Below are 21,176 nucleotides of genomic sequence, written 5' to 3' on the forward strand. Positions count from 1 at the left end.
ACTCAAGCAAGTGGAGGAAATTTGAATAATCTCAGGGAAAAAAGTAATTTTAATATAACGTGATAATTAAATTTGAAACTAGTTACTTACATATGTGAATTTAAAGCTTGCATTTTATCAGCAGCAGAATCTTCAGAGGTCTTTCCTGTTACCTTCTGAACAAGGAGCGGTCATGTATGGTACGTACAAAGGATTTCCCAAAGGAAATACACAAATGAATGTCTCAAAATTCATTATGCTGACTTATTTTTTACCCACAAAAATGCTCTTGCACCCACCTAAACTTAGTTATAAATAAAAATGTAGTTATTTGAAGTTTATAAAAATTAACTTGGCATCACCTTTAAGGCAATGCATGAATACCATCCAAATATTAAAATTCAAAGTGAAAACAAACCAACTGAATAAAAATTAACTGTTTATAAGTCTATACGTATATCCTCAGAAACCTGCAATTTTACAGTTTTTAAACCAAATCTAACATAGAACCAGATTAGCATGCACCCTTAAAAGAAAAACTGAAACGCATACAATGTTTAACTGATCCAAAGGCAGGTATAGTCATATTCAAGAACATTTCAAAAAAACACATAAATTTAAAGAACGAATCATGTTATTAAAATAGTCTGTGCAATGTTTGTACAAATAACATTTATGATTACAAGTATACTACATATAATCAAGACAAGAGCTGCAATGTGTCCTAATATTAATCATCGTACTTAAAAATTTATAGGACAGGAACATAAATAAAGCTGTTTAGAACTGGCAAACATGACAATAGTCTGTCATTCAGTACAAAGTACTTAATATTTCTGTTATTTCCAAAGCCATCACGCTAAAATTATAAGTTGCCACTTACTAAATACCTAAAAGTAATGTGGAAAACTAAAGTCATAAATACATGTATACATACATTTGCATATTTACATGTATGTAGAAGTCATCAGTACACTAGAGCCCAGCTTTAACACTGCCCTTAGTTTCACACTGCAGGACCACCTCTCACATTTAAGAAAGGTCCTTCCATTACTTTCAGTTTAAAAAAACAAATAGAACAGCTTTGGTCAGGTCCCAGATGCACTTGCCATATACTACATTCTGTGTTGCTGCAAGACTCTAGTCTAGAGAGATCCACATGTAAGTACTCATTTGGTTTGAAAATGCATTTTACCATTTACTGCCAAAACTCAGAAGAGACCACAATCTTTTAGATTGTTTTTTATGATGACATCTGTTACGGCATCAAAGACAAACTGCACGTTCTTGGTATCTGTGGCACATGTGAAGTGGGTGTATATTTCCTTTGTGTCCTTTCTCTTATTGAGGTCTTCAAACTGACACTGAATATATGCAGCTGCCTCTTCATATGTGTTTGAGCCTGAGAAGGGAAATGGAAAGAAACGTAAGCAACATGGACCTTAAAATACAGAAATAGGTTTCATACGTATAAAATATGTAGATTCCATCATAACTGTCTTTGCCATTTGAGAATAAGATAAACTTTAAGTGAAAAATACCCAATGTTAATCACCCTTTAATGACTGTAAGTTACCCTTAAGGAAAAACAAAACAAAAAAAAACAAAAGCATGGTATTCCATGTACCCCATGGTCTTTGTTCCTGCCTCAATCTCCAAGTGTCAGAGCCTCTTTTTGCTTTTACCCCTTACACTCTACATCCTAACATGGAAACAACTTACACAAATATCTGATGTGGCTTCCTATAACACTTCTAGCCTATAGTGGCTGATCAAGAAATGCTGACTGAGTACTGACTGGTATATTTTTATTCAAAGTCTTACGTTAGTTGCTCAGTCTTGTCCGACTCCTTGCGACTCCATGGACTGTAGCCTGCCAGGCTCCTCTCTGTTCATGGAATTCTCCAGGCAAAAATACTGGAGTGGGTTGCCATTTCCTTCTCCAGGGGATTTTTCCATCCTAGGGATCGAACCCAGGTTTCCCACATTGCAGGTGGACTCTTTACTGTCTGAGCCACAAAGGAAGCCATTTTTATTCAACTTCCTATATATATTCAATACATTAACTAGCATTTATCTCTCAGTTTTTTATTCAAAAACTGTATAGTGGTCTACAATGTGGTATATGGCTATGAGGTTACAAAAAAGTGAATGACAGAATGACCACCACTTTCATCAGATGACCAAAGACTATCACCTCCACTGGCTGTGTTCATAGTGATGCCTTTGTTCATGTGACTTCACATTCCAGGATGTCTGGCTCTAGGTGAGTGATCACACCATCGTGATTGTCTGGGTCATGAAGATCTTTTTTGTACAGTTCTTCTGTGTACTTTTGCCATCCCTTCTTAATATCTTCTGCTTCTGTTAGGTCCATACCACTTCTGTCCTTTATAGAAACGAGCACACTGCGCTACAGAAATGGCTGTGCGGCGCTGGAGTGGCGAGAGGCTGTGAGGATATCCCACGTCCAAGGGCAAAGTAGAAGACCCAGCAAGATGGTAGGAGGAGTGAATTCACATTTAGAATTAAACCCCATTCCCACCAGAGATGCTAAGAGGGCTCAAACAAACCGTGTGGACACCAGGACCCAAGGACCCCACAGAGACTGAGACAGAACTGTGTTTGAGCATCTCCTGTGGAGGTACAGTCAGCAGTGGACTGTCACAGGGGCAGGGGCTCTGGGTGCAGCAGACTTGGGTTGGCATAAGCCCTCCTGGAGGAGGTCACCAATAACCCCACCATAGAGCTGCCAGAACTTACACAGGACTGGGAGATAGACTCTTGGAGGGCACAAACAGAACCTTGTGCACCAGCACCCAGGAGAAAGGAGCAGTGACCCCCCAGGAGACTGACCCAGGCTTGCCTGTGAGTGTCCAGGAGTCTCCAGCAGAGGTGTGGGTCGGTAGTGGCCTGCTGCAGAGTTGGGGGCACTGAGTGCAGCAGTGCATGCATGGGACCTTTTGAAGGAGGTTGCCATTATCTTCATTACCTCCACCATAGTTTGGCCCCAGGTAAATAGCAGGGAGGGAACACAGTACCAGGCATCAATAGAAAATTGGATTAAAGATTTACTGAGCATGGCCCCGCCCATCAGAACAAGACCCAGTTTCCCCCCCCAGTCAGTCTCTCCCATCATGAAGCTTCCATAAGCCTCTTATCCATCTCCATCAGAGGACAGACAGACTGAAAACCACAATCACAGAAAATTAACCACTCTAATCAAATGGACCAGAGCCTTGTCTAACTCAATGAAACTATGAGCCATTCCGTGTAGGGCCACCCAAGACAGACAGATCATGGTGGAGAGGTCTGACAGAATGTGGTCCACTGGAGAAGGGAATGGCAAACCACTTCAGTATTCTTGCCTTGAGAACCCCATGAACAGTATGAAAAGGCAAAAAGATAGGACACTGAAAGATGAACTCCCCAGGTCGGTAGGTGCCCAGTATGCTACTGGAGATCAGCGGAGAAATAACTCCAGAAAGAATGAAGACAATGGAGCCAAAGCAAAAACAACATTCAGTTGTACTTTGGCTGGTGATGTAAGCAAGATTAATGCTGTAAAGAGCAATATTGCATAGGAACGTGGAATGTCAGGTCCATGAATCAAGGCAAATTGTAAGTGGTCAAACAGGAGATGGCACGACTGAACGTCAACATTTTAGGAATCAGTGAACTAAAATGGACTGGAATGGGTGAATTTAACTCAGATGACCACTATATCTACTACTGTGGGCAAGAATCCCTTAGAAGAAATGGAGTAGCCATCATAGTTAACAAGAGAGTCCGAAATGCAGTACTTGGATGCAATCTCAAAAATGACAGAATGATTTCTGTTCGTTTCCAAGGCAAACCATTCAATATCACAGTAATCCAATATGCCCCGACCAGTAATGCTGAAGAAGCGGAACGGTTCCATGAAGATCTACAAGACCTTTTAGAACTAACACCCAAAGATGTCCTTTTCATTATAGGGGACTGGAATGCAAAAGTAGGAAGTCAAGAAACACCTGGAGTAACAGGCAAATTTGGCCTTGGAATGCAGAATGAAGCAGGGTAAAGACTAATAGAGTTTTGCCAAGAAAATGCACTGGTCATAGAAAACACCCTCTTCCAACAACACAAGAGAAGACTGTACTTATGGACATCACCAGATGGTCAACACTGAAATCAGACCGATTATATTCTTTGCAGCCAAAGATAGAGAAACTCTACACAATCAGCAAAAACAAGACCAGGAGCTAACTGTGGTTCAGATCATGAACTCCTTATTGCCACATTCAGACTTAAACTGAAGAAAGTAGGGAAACACTAGAACATTCAGGTATGACCTAAATCCAATCCCTTACGATTATACAGTGAAAGTGAGAGAGAGATTTAAGGGACTAGATCTGATAGACAGAGTGCCTGATTAAGTATGGACAGAGGTTCGTGATAATGTACAGGAGTCAGTGATCAAAACCACCCCCAAGAAAAACAAATGCAAAAAAGAAAAATGGCTGTCTGAGGAGGCCTTACAAATAGCTGTGAAAAGAAGAGACGTGAAAAGCAAAGGAGAAAAGGAAAGATATACCATTTGAATGCAGAGTTCCAAAGAACAGCAAGGAGAGATAAGAAAGCCCTCCTCAGTGATCAGTGCAAAGAAATAGAGGAAAACAACAGGATGGGAAAGACTAGAGATCTCTTCAAGAAAATTAGAGATACCAAGGGACTATTTCATGCAAAGATGGGCTCAATAAAGGACATTTTGAATGTTAACCCCTAGGCAGATAAATGGTTTGCAAATATTTTCTCCCATTCCTTTGGCTGCAGTTTTATTTTGTTGATGATATCCTTTGCCATGCAGAAGCTTTTTAGGTTGATGTAGTCCCACTTGTCTATTTTTGCTTTTGGTGTCAAACCTAAAAGTTTACAGTCAAGACTGATGTCCAGCTTACTGCCTATGTTTTCTTCTAGGAGTTCTATCATTTCTTACACTCAGATCTTTATTTGGGTTTATTTTTGTGTATAGTAGAGAGAGCAGTCCACTTTCATTCTTAGCATGTGGCTGTCCAGTTTTCCTAACATTGATTAAAGAGACTGCTCTTTCCCCATTGTGTATTCTTGAGTCCTCTGTCATAAATTACTTGATCATGTATGCATGGTTTACTTCTGGGCTCTCTATTCTGTTCCTCAGTTCTGTTTTTAATGCCAACACCACACTTGTTTTGATTACTCTAGCTGTTGGAAACCAGGGAACACGGTGCTTCCACCTTTGTTGTTCCTTTTAAAGACTGCTTTAGTTTTTGGAATCTTTTATGACTTAAAATTATTAGGATTATTTATTCTTCCTGTGAAAACTGCAATTAGAATTTTGATATGGATTACACTGAGTCTTTTAGACAACTGTAGGTAGCATGGACCGTTCTAACAGTATTCTTCTAATCGGGCATGGAATACCAGACCACCTGACCTACCTCATGAGAAATCTGTATGCAGGTCAGGAAGCAACAGTTAGAACTGGACATGAAACAACAGACTGGTTCCAAATAGGAAAAGGACTAAGTCAAGGCTGTATATTGTCACCCTGCTTATTGAAGTTATATGCAGAGTACATCATGAGAAACGCTGGGCTGGAAGAAGCACAAGCTGGAATCAAGATTGCTGGGAGAAATAACAATAACCTCAGATGTGCAGATGACACCACCCTTATGGCAGAAAGTAAAGAAGAACTAAAGAGCCTCTTGATGAAAGTGAAAGAGGAAAGTGAAAAAGTTGGCTTAAAGTTCAACATTCAAAAAACAAAGATTATGGCATCCGGTCCCGTCACTTCATGGCAAATAGATGGGAGAAACAGTGGAAACAGTGCCTGACTTTATTTTTGGGGGGCTCCAAAATCACTGCAGATGGTGACTGCAGCCATGAAATTAAAAGACCCTTAATCCTTGGAAGGAAAGTTATAACCAACTTAGACAGCATGTTAAAAAGCAGAGACATTACTTTGTCAACAAAGGTCCGTCTAGTCAAGGCTATGGTTTTTCCAGTAGTCATGTATGGATGTGAGAGTTGGATTGTAAAGAAAGCTGAGCACCGAAGTACTGATGCTTTTGAACTGTGGTGTTGGAGAAGACTCTTGAGAGTCCCTTGGACTGCAAGGAGATCCAAACAGTCCATCCTAAAGGAGACCAGTCCTGGGTGTTCATTGGAAGGACTGATGTTGAAGCTGAAGCTCCAATACCTTGGCCACCTGATGTAAAGAGCTGACTCACTGGAAAAGACCCTGATGCTGGGAGAGATTGAAGCCAGGAGGAGAAGGGGATGACATGGTTGAATGGCATCACTCAATGGAGGCGAGTCTGAGTGAACTCCGGGAGTTGGTGATGGACAGGGAGGCCTGGCGTGCTGTGGTACATGGGGTCGCGAAGAGTCGGACATGACTGAGCGACTGAACTGAATTTTCTTGTGACTTATTTGCCTGGTTTAGGACAGGTAACGCTGGCCTGGTAAAATAAGTGATGGAAGAGTTAGAGAAGAATTACTAGCAGTGCTTCTCAGAGTGTTTGGCAGAATTCACCAGTAAGGCCATCAGGTTATGAACTTTTGTTTACTGGGAGGTTTTTGATTACAGATTGAACTGTTTACTAATCAGTCTATTCAGATTTTCTATTTCTTAATGATTCAAACTTGGTTGTTTCTAGGAAATTTTCTCTAGATTGTCAAAATAAGTTTACATTTTATCTCAAGTCAACAGCAGATAGCCATATACTCTACAAATTAAATTTTAGTTTATTAAATCATAATAAGGTTGGTACACTGAAATATAAAGGAATAAATAATGTCCTGTTGACTCACAGAAGCTAATGCAACCTCTAATTTAAAAATATGTTTTGAGAAAACAGCTTGCCCTGTGTGCATTCCTCAACCTGCTGTATATATTCCAGGTAACTAGTTACATTACTTAATCTCCAGAACTACAAGATACATGAATGAACTAGTAAGTACAATATTAAACCTGATTTTAAGTTTTGGTAAAGAATGACTGACTGAGGGAAGGAGTGGTGGAAGACGACATTAGTTTCTAACGTAATAGAACTGTCTTGACTAAAGGTTTATTACAGATGATATAGCCTGGCTCAAGACTGGAGAATGGGAGGCTGGTGATACAATTCAAAGGGAGATAAAGGCGATTTGGAAAAAAAAAAATAGCGTGAGTTCAATTTGAGTCTCAAGTGCTAAAAAACACAGATATGCTCAGCAAGCAGTTGGAAATGCAAGCCTGAGTCTCCACAGAGAAATTAGAGTTGACAACAGAATGTATCATGCTGAGAATAAATATGCCTATGAAAGAATAGAATGCTGGAAGATTATAAGACTGCAGACAGAATTTGGTGAAATGCCAACATACAGATAAAAAGAGAAGACAGGAGCAGAGGGAGGTAGGAGATAAACCAAGTGAGGAGTTTGCAGGCTACATGTCATCTTCTATAGCAAACAGTATAGAACAGGAATTAAGAATTGAAGGTGCTTCAGAGAATCTGAATCAGGTGAATCAAGAATTCTATAATACTCTTTGCTAAAAGAATCTTAGATCAGTGATTATTACTAACTTTAAAAAATGTATACCTGGCCTGGCAAAAAAAAAAAAAAAAAAAAGAGCTCACAAGTATGTTCTTGGTGGCTCTAAAATCTCTGTAGGTATGTAATATTTGAGGAGTGATTTGGGTTCTCTGGGACTTTCCCTGGTAGCTAAGACAGTAAAGAATCTGCCTGTGATGCAGGAGACCTGGTTCAACCTCTGGGTCAGGAAGCTCTCCAGTATTCTTGTCTGGAGAATCCCATGGACAGAGAAGCCTGGTGGGCTATAGTCCATGGGATTGCGAAAGAGACACAGCTGAGTGACTAACACTTTTACTTTTTTACTTGGGTCCTCTGACACAAGGTCTACTTTACAATGTTGCTGTTGTTTAGTCCGTAAGTTGTGTCTGACTCTCCCAACCCCATGGACTGTATTCTGCCAGCTCCTCTGTCCATGGGATTTCCCAGGCGAGAATACTGGAGTGGGTTGCCACTTTTTTCTCCAGGTGATCTTCCCAACCCAGGGATCAAACCCACATCTCCCGGATTTGCACGCAGATTCTTTACTGCTGAGCCAGCAGGGAAGCCTTTGCTTCACTACAGAAAATGAATATGACCTTAAAGTAAAGGCAAAACTGAATTGCCTTGATTCTAGATATCTTCAATCTTGGAATCAGAACTATTAATAATTCTATCCCCAATAAAGCACTAAAAATATTTGAGTAAGGTGACTTAGGATACTAAGACTTTCAAAAATTAAACTAAAAACAAGTTAACTCTGTGAAATTAGTTTGAATTGAAGTATGACTCTGTGGGCTTTCCTTGTGGCTTAGCTGGTAAAGAATTCACCTGCAATGTGGGAATCCTGGGGTTCAATCCCTGGGTTGGGAAGATTCCCTGGAGAAGGGAAAGGCTACCCTGCCTCTTGAAAAATCTGTATGCAGGTCAGGAAGCAACAGTTAGAACCGGACATGGAACAACAGACAGGTTCCAAATAGGAAAAAGACTAAGTCAAGGCTGTATATTGTCACCCTGCTTATTTAACTTATATGCAGAGTACATCATGAGAAACACTGGGCTGAAAAAAGCACAAGCTGGAATCAAGATTGCCGGGAGAAATATCAATCACCTCAGATATGCAGATGACAATACCCTTATGGCAAGAAAGTGAAGAACTAAAGAGCCTCTTGATGAAAGTGAAAGAGGAAAGTGAAAAAGTTGGCTTAAAGCTCTACATTCAGAAAACTAACATCATTGCATTTGGTCCCATCACTTCATGGCAAATACATGGGGAAACAGTGGCTGACTTTATTTTTTTTTTTGGCTCCAAAATCACTGCAGATGGTGACTGCAACCATGAAATTAAAAGACGCTTACTCATTGGAAGAAAAGTTATGACTAACCTAGACAACATATTAAAAAGCAGAGACATTACTTTGCCAACAAAGGTCCATCTAGTCAAGGCTGTGGTTTTTCCAGTAGTCGTGTATGGATGTGAAAGTTGGACTCTAAAGAAAGCTGAGTGCCGAAGAATTGTTGCTTTTGAACTGTGGTGTTGGAGAAGACTCTTTAGAGTCCCCTGGACTACAAGAAGATCCAACTAAGTCCATCCTAAAGGAAATCAGTCCTGAATATGCACTGGAAGGACTGATGTTGAAGCTGAAGCTCCCATACTTTGGCCACCTGATGCAAAGAACTGACTCATTTGAGAAGACCCTAATGGTGGTTGGATGCCTTCACCGACTCAATGGACATGAGTTTGAGTAAAATCCAGGAGTTGGTGATGGACAGGGAGGCTTGGCATGCTGCAGTCCATGGGTGCAGAGTCGGACATGAGCGACTGAACTGAACTGATACCTCTGTGATTTACAAAGAGGGCTGTAGTAAAGGGCAGTAGGGTCACACTGATTGAAGAACCCTCTGCTTTGCCTCCAGTGAGAATGTAATTAAATGTACTCTGACTGTTAACGTTCTGGACGCAGCAGGTCAGCAGACTTGGATCTGGTTTGGGACTCTCTTGCTTCATTCCTCCCACTGCTCTCACCTGTGTTAGTGGGATATAAGCATCCATAGCACACAGTTGTTTTAACACTGACCATGGAAAGGCAGTAAATATTTGTATCATTTACTCAATACAAAACTAAAATTTTGTTTATAAGAAAAAAATTCTTAAAATAATTAGGATGGAGCAAGGGTTGTTTTTTTCTATCACGTTCAACTCTTTGTGGAGGGGACCTGGGGGGCGAGGGGTGGAATATCTGTGTTCCTTGTGCCCACTTTCAGTAGCAGCCAGGGAAGTGTTCCAAAGAACTAAAGCAGGGTTTTTGCCTAACTTTTGATTTCACAGATGGAGTACTGAGACAGGGAAATTAACTGCCTCATTCAAGATCAAAGAGCAAATTATGGGAAAGCCAGGACTGCAACTCAGCTTTCCTCTTCTCAAAGCAGACCGTTTTCCACAGCAGTAAAAGTGAAGTAGCTTTAAGGTCTCATTACCAAAGCCTGGATTTCTTGTGACCCCTTCCCCCATTCCCCTGAGCAGTTAGCTACCTCAGACTCCTTTCTCGCCTTTCCCCCCTTACAATTACTGTTCACTCTCCTCTGTAGCCACATGCTGCACTGTTGTTGTATTATCTGTTTCCTTAGGAGTATCTCTTTTTTAGAGATTAGTCAGTGAACAGAGACATGTCTTATTTATTGTGCATCACACAATGCCTAAGATCTGTTAACTGCATGAACAAAGCAGTATCTTACGTTTGCAAAGACTCAGGGTCACCATAGAAAATTATCTAACAGCTTTTCCATAAAACCAATGTTATTTTTAATCCTCCACACCTCAAGGAGCTAGCCCAAGCAAGCTGGCCTTGAATGCAGTTTGCTAAATAATTTTGCTTAGAGGTTAAGAACTACTAAGCCAAGAGATTCAAATCAACAACTGAAATCTTGGCTTAGGGGAACTTTCACTTAGAAATCTACGAGTTGACAGAGAAAGTAAAATACCTGCATATTCTGGATAGCATATAGTGAGAGGGCTCTTCTTGATTTTTTCTTCAAAGAGATCCTTCTTGTTCAGAAAAAGTATAATAGATGTATCTGTAAACCATTTGTTGTTACATATGCTGTCGAATAACTTCATGCTTTCATGCATTCGGTTCTATAATAGAAAACAGCCAGTGTGTCATAAGGGCAAAGATTCTGAGAAATATTACTTTTAAAAAATAATGAGTGTCTGGTAAAAAAAGTGTGGCAGTACAATAGAGCTTAGTCAGCTGAAAAATAGATAACCTATCACAAAAATACACTTCTGCCATTTAAGAACAAGCACACGTGACGATTTTAGGCGAGATGAATATCTGCATCACTCATCACCCTTTTGCATCCATCCAGCACTCGCTGAGTGCCCGCGGTGTGTCACTGTACTGCAGGAGCTTGTGATCTAGAAATGGCAAGTGCAGACATCTCAGAGGAGATCTCATCATGACTGAGTGAACTGAAGTTTCCATTAAAAGGTAAGTAGAGGTTTTTAAAGATTAATAAACTGAAAAAGCTGAATACAATTAGACCAATACCCTATATAATAGTGTATGAAGGAAGGAAACCTCCAATTCCTGTTTCCTGCCCTTCTGGTATTTGTGGTTTCAAAAAGGGTACTGATATATTATAGAGCACCAGAAGGACAGAAATGAATGCTGTATGTTACACCTACTGAACGGTAACTGTATATACCTTATCTTAAAAGAAAAAAAAAAAAGAAAGAAACATTTATAGCTCTTCTATTTAAAAATATTTCCCCCAGATTAATGGTACACTGAAACACATGTGCCAATTACATGACAGCCGCAAAGTATAATATAGTATAATATAGCCCAGGGATTACTAAGCTGGCAGAAGAAAGAAATATAAGCCTTGGACTATAATGGAGCTAACTTTATTTTTATTCAGTATGTAGATACCAGATCTCAGAAATGCCTAGTTAAGCATCGAGGGTTGAACTCTTTTGTCTTCTCCTTTTTATGAGGATTCATCATAAAAAGTATGCTTCTTTGCATACTAAGACGGAAATGTATTAAATAGAAAAGTTAGAGAAAAGTGCCTGAACTTTCACATTATTCAGGCATTAGCAAGAATTTCTCAAGACGTTTTCTTAGAAAAATTCTTGGCAACAACTCCAACTCTTCCTATTCCATGTTCAATCTTTAAAAGAGGTTCTACTTGCCATTTCTTCATCTTCAGCTAGAACCAGGTCATAGTCACTCAGCGCCACACAGAAGATGATGGCGGTCACTCCTTCGAAGCAATGAATCCATTTCTTCCGCTCAGATCTCTGTCCTCCCACATCAAACATTCTGTAAGAGGAGAAATGAGTTTGACATCACCCTGAATGCTCAGACACACCAAGGAATTCTATAAAAAAATCAACAAGAAAGCTCCAAATCGCATGGACAATGTGGGATGGAAGGTAAGGAGAAAAGGACTTTAAGGGAGAAAAAGTCTGCTAGAAGGGAAGGTCTCTCACAAAAAAACACAAAAAACCCAAAATACGTTAAAAAGAAAAAAACCTAAATTCATTAACATATGAGACCACCTTAGAACAAGAACATTACACATAGTTCAGCCCCTTCATTTGTGTGTTTTAAACAGAGAAGTCACAGGAAATATCTAGAGAGTGCAGAGATAATAGAATATATTCAATTCACCAGAGTCACAGAACATTAGAGGCAGAGAACATGGTCCCCTTGTCCAACTGCAAAATGTTTTCTCTCTGAAGCAATATAGCAGGACTTAAATGTAAAGGAGAAACCATTAGAGGTAAGAAAGGGGTCACATTCAAATAGGGGCAAACAGATTGCCTAAATCAAAATATAACCAAGGTACAGAAAAAAAGAGATGAGATAAATGGGTGGCCTACTGAATAGTGTGAATACTAGGAGTTTTTAAATGATATGTAATAGGAGACCATTCTATTCTAAGTTGCTATACAAGGTAGTAACACAAACAATATAAAGATAATGATGTTTTCTGCTTTCTCCTCTAAGAGTATAAGTTAAGCAAAAGTTGAAATTCACATAAATTATTATGTAATCTAGAAATAGCTGCTTACATAATAGAAACACTATGCAAACTGGTACATTTTAAAAGACTCCATTTATCTAGATACTGCACTAATTAAAATAGTCCCTATTTAATTCTCAGGCAAAACGAATTTTCCCAGTAGAGTAGCACTGGCCTATAAACCAAATCCAAGTGCATCAGATTTGTACTCAATATAAAAGTAACAATACTAGTTTTATCATCATTTAAGTGGTATTCTATTAGTCTACCTGGGAAATTGTTCATTAAGTTTAAGTATGCTATATAACAAAATGATTCTACTACACACTAAATTAAAATGGGTAAGATGAAAAAAGGACAGCTGGTAATGAAGATCAAACAAAATAAAAGAAATTAAAATGATTACCCATCTGTTAAACTGCCAAGGAACACAATTTGAAGACTACATTACCAAAAAAATAATATATTTTAGCTAACTTCTCTGATCATATGTCATATACCACTCCATGTAAAATAACAACAGAACCCTCCCTCTCCCACATTTTCCCTCTGTTGATGGTTGGTTTATGTATCAATTTGGCTAGGCTAGCATAGGCAGTTACTTAATCAAGCACTAATCTGGGTGCTGCTGTGAAGGTATTTTATTGTTACGCTTAGTATCCATAATCAGTTGATTTTCACTAAAGGAGTTTATCCTTGATAATGTGGGCAGACCTCATCTATTGAGTTGAAAGGCCTTAAGGGCAAAAGCTGAAGTTTCATAGAAGAAAAAAATTCTGCCTCAATACTGCAAAATTAATATCTACCTAAGCCTGCTGTCCTGCACTGCAAACCAACACCCACTGTCAGGTAAGCCAGGTTCTTGATAGCAAGGAGAGATAAGAAAGCCTTCCTCAGCCATCAATGCAAAGAAATAGAGGAAAACAATAGAATGGGAAACACTAGAGATCTCTTCAAGAAAATTAGAGATACCAAGGGAACATTTCATGCAAAGATGAGCTCAATAAAGGACAGAAATGGTAGGGACCTAAGAGAAGCAGAAGATATTAAGAAGAGGTGGCAAGAACACACAGAAGAACTGTACAAAAAGATCTTCATGACCCAGATAATCACGATGGTGGGATCACTCATCTAGAGCCAGACATCCTGGAATGTGAAGTCAAGTGGGCCTTAGGAAGCATCACTATGAACAAAGCTAGTAGAGGTGATGGAATTCCAGTTGAGCTATTTCTATCCTGAAAGATGATGCTGTGAAAGTGCTGCACTCAATATACCAGCAAATATGGAAAACTCAGCACTGGCCACAGGACTGGAGAAGGTCAGTTTTCAGTCCAATCCCAAAGAAAGGCGATGCCAAAGAATGCTCAAACTACTGCACAACTGCACTCATCTCACATGCTAGTAAAGTAATGCTCAAAATTCTCCAAGCCAGGCTTCAGCAATACATGAACCGTGAACCTCCTGATGTTCAAGCTGGGTTTAGAAAAGGCAGAGGAACCAGAGACCAAATTGCCAACATCTGCTGGATCATGGAAAAAGCAGTAGAGTTCCAGAAAAACATCTATTTCTGCTTTGTTGACTATGCCAAAGCCTTTGACTGTGTGGATCACAATAAACTGTGGAACATTCTGAAAAAGATGGGAATACCAGACCACCTGACCTGCCTCTTGAGAAATCTGTATGCAGGTCAGGAAGCAACAGTTAGAACTGGACATGGAACAACAGACTGCTTCCAAATAGGAAAAGGACTAAGTCAAGGCTGTATATTGTTACCCTGCTTATTTAACTTTTATGCAGAGTACATCATGAGAAACGTTGGGCTGGAGGAAGCACAAGCTGGAATCAAGATTGCCGGGAGAAATATCAATCACCTCAAATATGCAGATGATACCACCCTTATGGCAGAAAGTGAAGAAGAACTAAAGAGCCTCTTGATGAAAGTGAAAAAGGAGAGTGAAAAAGTTGGCTTAAAGCTCAACATTCAGAAAACTAAGATCATGGCATCCAGTCCCATCACTTCATGGCAGATAGATGGGGAAACAGTGGCTGACTATTTTTCTGGGCTCCAAAATCACTGCAGATGGTGACTGCAGCCATGAAATTAAAAGACGCTTACTCCTTAGAAGGAAAGTTATGACTAACCTAGACAACATATTAAAAAGCAGAGACATTACTTTGCCAAAAAAGGTCCGTCTAGTCAAGGCTATGGTTCTTCCAGTGGTCATGTATGGATGTGAGAGTTGGACTGTGAAGAAAGCTGAGTGTGGAAGAATTGATGCTTTTGAACTATGGTGTTGGAGAAGACTCTTGAGAGTCCCTTGGATTGCAAGGAGATCCAAACAGCCCATCCTAAAGAAGACCAGTCCTGGGTTTTCATTGGAAGGACTGATGTTGAAGCTGAAACTCCAATACTTTGGCCACCTGATGCGAAGAGTTGACTCATTGGAAAAGACCCTGATGCTGGGAAAGATTGAGGGTGGAAGGAGAAGGGGACGACAGAGGATGAGATGGTTGGATGGCATCACTGACTTGATGGACATGGGTTTGGGTGGACTCTGGGAGTTGGTGATGGACAGGGAGGCCTGGCGTGCTGCGGTTCATGGGGTTGCAAAGAGTCGGACACGGCTGAGCTGAACTAAACTGAAGAGGCTGTTTCATCAAGAACCCTAAGTGACACATGTTTAGTACCCAGGTTTGGGTAATGCAGTAAATCAAATACTCCTGTGGATGTGGCTTTGGATGTGGGTAGTAGAGAAAGGTTGGAAGAATTTTGAATAATTTGATAGAAAAAGTCCAAAATACCTTGAAATATGGTTGGTTAGAAATACAGATATTAAATGTGATTTTGATGAGAATTAGATTTTTTTTTTTTAGCCTTCAGGAAGAGCATAATCCTGCTAACAAACTAATTTCTCGCTTCAAGTACTATCACAGAATAAATTTCTGTTGTTTTATGCCACAAATTTGTGGTAATTTGTTATAAAAGCTTTAGGGAGCTAGCTAGTATATGCCATCTTGCTGTTCTCATCATAGCAGTTACCACCCTCTGAATACTAAATATGTATTTCATTTCCTCTCATCGCCCAACCCTACAATGATGTAAAGACAAAGACTTTGTTTTGGCCTCCACTGGACAAACAAATGTACTGCATAAGTATTTCTTGAATGCAATAATGAACTGTGTCTACAGAGTATTTTAAAACACTTTTAAGCAGTAATAGACTAGTGTTTACCAATGCTATTTTTCACAAAACTAGAGCTAAAAAACTTTAAAATTTATATGGAAATAAAAAAGATCCCAAATAGCCAAAGTAATCTTGAGAAAGAAAAATGAGGCTGGAGGAGTCAGACTCCCTGACTTCAGACTATACTACAAAGCTTCAGTAATCAAAATACCATGATAGCATGATACTGGGACAAGAACGGAAATACAGATCAAGGGACTAGGTCAGAAAGCCCAGCAATAAACTCATACACCTACAGTCAGTTAATCTAAGATAAGGGAGGCAAGAAACTACAATGGAGAAAGTGGTGCTGGGAAAACTGGACAGCTACATGTAAAAAGAGTGAAATTAGAGCATTCTCTAATATTATATATGGATCAATAACAGACTAATTTTAACATGTTAAAGATACAGACCTTCCAGTTATGCTCTGGGAATGTTAAATATAAAAGAGCTTTAAGTTGATAAGTAGTATGAAACAATCTCTTCAATTTAATTTATGAATGAATGAGGGTCATTCATTATTGATCATAAGTGAACCTATGGACTATAGCCTGTCAAGCTTCTCTGTCCTTGGGAATTCTCCAGGCAAGGATACTGAAGTGGGTAGACGTTCTGTTCCCCAGAGGATCTTCCCAACCCAGGGATTAAACCTGGATCCCCTGCATTGCAGGTGGATTCTTTACCATCTGAGCCACCAGCAAAGCCTAACATAAACAAAGACTCTTTAAGCCAGTGCTTCTCAAACGTTATGTGTGATGTTGATGCTGCTGATTTGCAGACTGGACTTTGAGAATCACTGGCCTAACTCGAGCAAAAATGACTAAGAACTAATACAAAGAAGGATCAGACTGTATACAGAGCATTATTCATTGTTTCACACATGTACTAAAATTATCTTCAAATTCTGAATTTCCATTTAACCCAAAACAAAAAATGATTATAATATGTTCTCCTTCATATGAAGAGACTATTGACTAGTATTAAACAGGGAGTGAAATTGAGCTTTCTTAGATTTCTTTCTTTAGGGAAGCAGGAGGAGGGAGGGAAGATGGAAGGGAATGTACTGAAGATCCTGAACTGTGCTGACTTACTCTCAAGACTGTTACTTGATATCACTGTGACCAAGACTGGGGCAATGCTAATTGACTATACATGAACACTACCCCATAAATGACTTTCCACCCCAAAACCAACTGCACATTTACATGACTGTAGAAAAGGAACAGAAACATATTACAATGATAAAGTATCCCTTCTATTAGATAATTCTATTTTCAACAAAAATGTAACAAAATACCAATAAAACTGTTGATTCTTTAAAGCAAAATAATCCTCATAGACACTGTCCATAAATGTCTGGTCACAGAGGTGATAGTATATATTCCTAAGTTATAATGCTTTGTCGCCTCATTTTAAATTTGTTAATTCCCATACCACAAAACAAGTGAAACAAATTTTGTATCAGCAGTTAAAAAATTGGACAATGAATTTATACCACACAACACACAAAAGAATAAAACACACTCAGGAGTTTCCAGTAGAATTGTTCTAAGCACATTTTTGTCTTCATTTTTCTGAGACTCTTAAATATATAAAAAGCATACTTGGAACCATATGTTAGCAATGATAGTAATTTAACAATTCAAATCCAAAATAAGACAAAGTTTATTTGAAGTTCCTGACAGACCTATGTTTAAGTCAGCAAGTGAAAACAGTGACTAAAAACATCCTGTGAAACTTTACGTCACCCAAGAAGACTAAACAGAGCAAGGTTCCTGGGAGGATCATGAGAACAGACAACCTACCTGATGCTGAAATGACAACTTCGGGAAATCTAGGCTGGAAGTGATGAGTATGATCTGGAAGTAAATATTTATAGTGCATCTACCCAAGAACATGACTGAATTTAACACAGATTGCCTGAAGCACCAAATAATTGACGTAATATTTACCTTTGCCATTTCCCATCATTTACAGAGCTGTCACCTCTATGTTTTTCTTTCACAGATAATAACCCATTTTATGTATAAACCTCTGACACTGGGCAAGATTGGAACAATCTATTAAGAATCTTAAACACGTTTGCCTTTACCTAGCAAGGGCAAGTCCAGAATCCTTATTTGATAACCTTAACCCCAGGTACTTTTTCCTCAGATTTCACGGTTAGAATAAAGTGATGATCTGAACATAATTTAAGATTGCTACCAAATACGGTCGTAAAGCAAGGTTAAAAAGAATTTTTTTTTTAAATCAGAATTTAAGGTGTACTAGGATTTTAAAAAAATGCAATAACCCTTACAAGTCAAACACTGAACTTCCTTATACTTAAAATCATTTCATAATTTTAAAATAAATCCAGCAGTAGTAATCAAGTAAGACAAATCAGATGATTTAAAATAATGCTATTTTAATATTCCTGAGTTTGGCTATGTAATATTCTACAAATAGTAAGCAAACTAAAAGAAGGCAAATGATTTCAGTAAATAAAAGATAATACCAGCAGGGAGAGGAGAAAAAAATTACAAGCAAATACAAAATAGTACCATATTATAGTACCAAAAGTTACATGCTCAGATAAACTAATTATGATCTGTATTTCTGTTTAAGAAAGCAAGGTAGTGTTTGCTTCTGAGAGGGAAGCTGCCATGGAAAACTGAAATTAAATTTTAATTTCCTGGAAAACTCAATTACATGAATCACTGAATGTGGGATAATGTAGTGATGAATGCTAGTAACAGATGTATTATATTTAAAATACTTATGGAGAGACTCAGAGGTATAGTTGCATATTTAGCTGTGCTCCCCACGGTGTGTAATATTGAGCTTCTTTGAGGTGAGCTGACGAATATTTCTTTTTAATCTCTGACTAGAAACCTCTTTTTAAGATAGTTTCAGAAATTCTGATTTGTTATCATACTGTTTCAGAGCACTGGAATTAACTGGAGCAAAATTCAGCACTTTTTCTCACATTTTGTTTTTCTTTTTTCAATAAGTAACAATTTTCAATGTTTAACTGAACTTCCCTGAACTTGGTTCATTATAAAATGAGCAAACAAGACAAAATGAATTTCAGGATTCCTTTCATTCTATAGGCTACCATTCAATGCTTCTCTGTTCAGACCTCAATAAGTTATAATACACTGTAAGTTAAACGAACATTTTTCATCATGAAAGAGTAGAAATGTAAGTGTGCATAAAAATCTTTGTGAAAAATTTTAAAAAGGTAGCTTTTAAAAACATTTCCATAAATCAGCATATATTCTATCAGTAAAACCTAAAAATAGATGGTAACACTTTTCCAAAATATACAGTATTAGAGCAGAAGTTTATATTTAAAAATAAAAACCAAAATCTATTTTTATTTAAGCCACTGTGAATAATACAGGAAAAAGAAATCTGCATGGTTACTTTTTCTTAAATAAAAATATCCCTCTTTGGACCTGAAAAACATTTTTTGTAATTTCCAACTCTAAATTTTAAACTTTTTTATACCTTTTTCCCTTAAACATTGTATTTTGTATTATATATCTGAATTCATATTATATGCTTTGAAGCTACTCACTTAAAATGAAGATCTTTGAAAGTAAAATGGGTCTCAACAATTCCTGTGGTTTTCACTCGAGTTCTGAGAACATCTTGTTGAGTTGGAATATAGTTTGGTTGTGCAATTCTGTCCAAATCATTCAAATAGCTGAAAAATAAATAATATGCTAATAGTTAACATTATCAATAAAGATCATCTAAATCAAAGAGCAAAACATTTTGATGCATAAAGTACTACAGATCACTGCAAGTTTTTACATTTCTGTGTAATGATGTAATTTGACCAATTTAAATCTGTATCTTACACAACTCTCTCTGAAATGAAAATGTTTATACTTCTCCAGCCCCAAAACTCCATAAGCACCCGAACTCACTGCAAGCCATGAATTTGTCTCTAAAAACTCTTTATTACGTTTTTTTGATGTACCATTGTGTTTATTTTCTAAACATTTTTTTGTTGAGGAGTTATTGTAGAAAGGCTTCCTTTTTGAGAAAGTAGTGAGGAAACCCCTTGCCAAAGGCTGAATTCAGTATTGTTCCTTTTCAACTAGCCTTAAGTTTTACACAGAAAAACACTACACATGCTCCTGTACTCTACATTTTACTGGCTCTATGAATCAATCTTCATATTTTATTTCTGGTTTCAGCCACTCACTCAACTCTCTCTGCCAATAATGAAGAATATGTCGTGCTATAAAAATGTAGTGGTATCATACTATGCAATTCTTTTGTGTCCAACTATGCAGTAGAATCAATAATGTTACACACAGTACAGGTATAGAGAGATTAAGGTGAACCTGAGTGGTTAAGAAGAGGGCTTATTGGAGAGTGAGGTGAAGAGTGTAACAGAAATCTGAAAGGTACATGGATAAAAGGGAAAGTTATTCACATCAGAAAAAGCGTAGTAAGGAGGTAGGAACAGTCACATCTTGTATCTTGGAACATAAGTCCACTACTAGGCTATGCATGGAATTAATCCTAAGGTCACCTGAATGTGGGGAGCATGACTGCAGTGTTTTCTAATACTAGAATGGAACAGTTCAAGATAATTTAGCAAATACCTCAGGGTTCATTACAGAAGCACCAACTTTTGCAACTTTAATTGATGCTGCCCTCTCAAAGTGTTCTTTAGCCATTCAGAATGGGGACTTATCCACAAAAGGAGCTCAATAAATATATGATTTGTGGAGATGGAATTGGGAAGCCATCTGCTGAATTAGTAATCAAAATGTTACAGACAAGTATATGTATGTGATGTTGATACTAGAATACACAGAGATGATAGTTTATCTGTATTTTAAAATAATGTATTACCGCATTGTTGATAATCTATTTTATCTGTTTTTAGTTCCACATATATTAAAGCTCACTTTACTGTAATAAAATCTGACTTAAAATAGGCCATGACAAGTTTCCTAACTGTCCCTTTGAAATAATGAGCTGTTCTTATTTACACTATGTTCTGATTACTCATATAAACATTTATTTGCTTAACACTGCTATAGTTCTATTAGCCTCTAAAAATAATGCACATTTATATTTCAACAAGACAAAAAAGAAAAATGGGCACTGTGAAAAACTCCAGTTGTTTTAAAAGATCACAAATTTTTCATAGATGGATGCTTAGGTGGTCTTACTGGGCAACTTGGCAGCACCCTCTATCTCCAGTCAAGAATTCAGAAATCAGATGCCTTATAACTACCAAGGAGAATAATGAGTTTCATGACTGCCTTCATTCTTGAAAAATGGCTCCATTTTGGCCATCTTAAGATCAGAACTATTAGTAATGAAATAACGGAGAGCCAAAGTGACTCCAAG

The 21,176-nt window shown here is 38.1% G+C and overlaps 1 protein-coding gene across 1 annotated transcript in view; it reads right to left on the reverse strand.

Annotated features, from left to right (window-relative positions):
• Positions 1-1,190: 1,190 nt before the first annotated feature.
• Positions 1,191-21,176, reverse strand: part of GNAI1 (G protein subunit alpha i1) — a 101,174-nt gene continuing 81,188 nt past the window's right edge. Inside the window, exons 5-8 of the mRNA XM_068973493.1 lie at positions 19,378-19,506; positions 11,753-11,882; positions 10,537-10,690; positions 1,191-1,381 (exon numbers count right to left, since the gene is read on the reverse strand). Coding sequence (XP_068829594.1) covers positions 1,191-1,381; positions 10,537-10,690; positions 11,753-11,882; positions 19,378-19,506 — 604 coding nt within the window. The remainder of the gene's footprint in view (positions 1,382-10,536; positions 10,691-11,752; positions 11,883-19,377; positions 19,507-21,176) is intronic.

The sequence above is a fragment of the Capricornis sumatraensis genome, chromosome 5 (assembly GCF_032405125.1).
Source record: "Capricornis sumatraensis isolate serow.1 chromosome 5, serow.2, whole genome shotgun sequence".
Taxonomy (NCBI): Eukaryota; Metazoa; Chordata; class Mammalia; order Artiodactyla; family Bovidae; genus Capricornis; species Capricornis sumatraensis.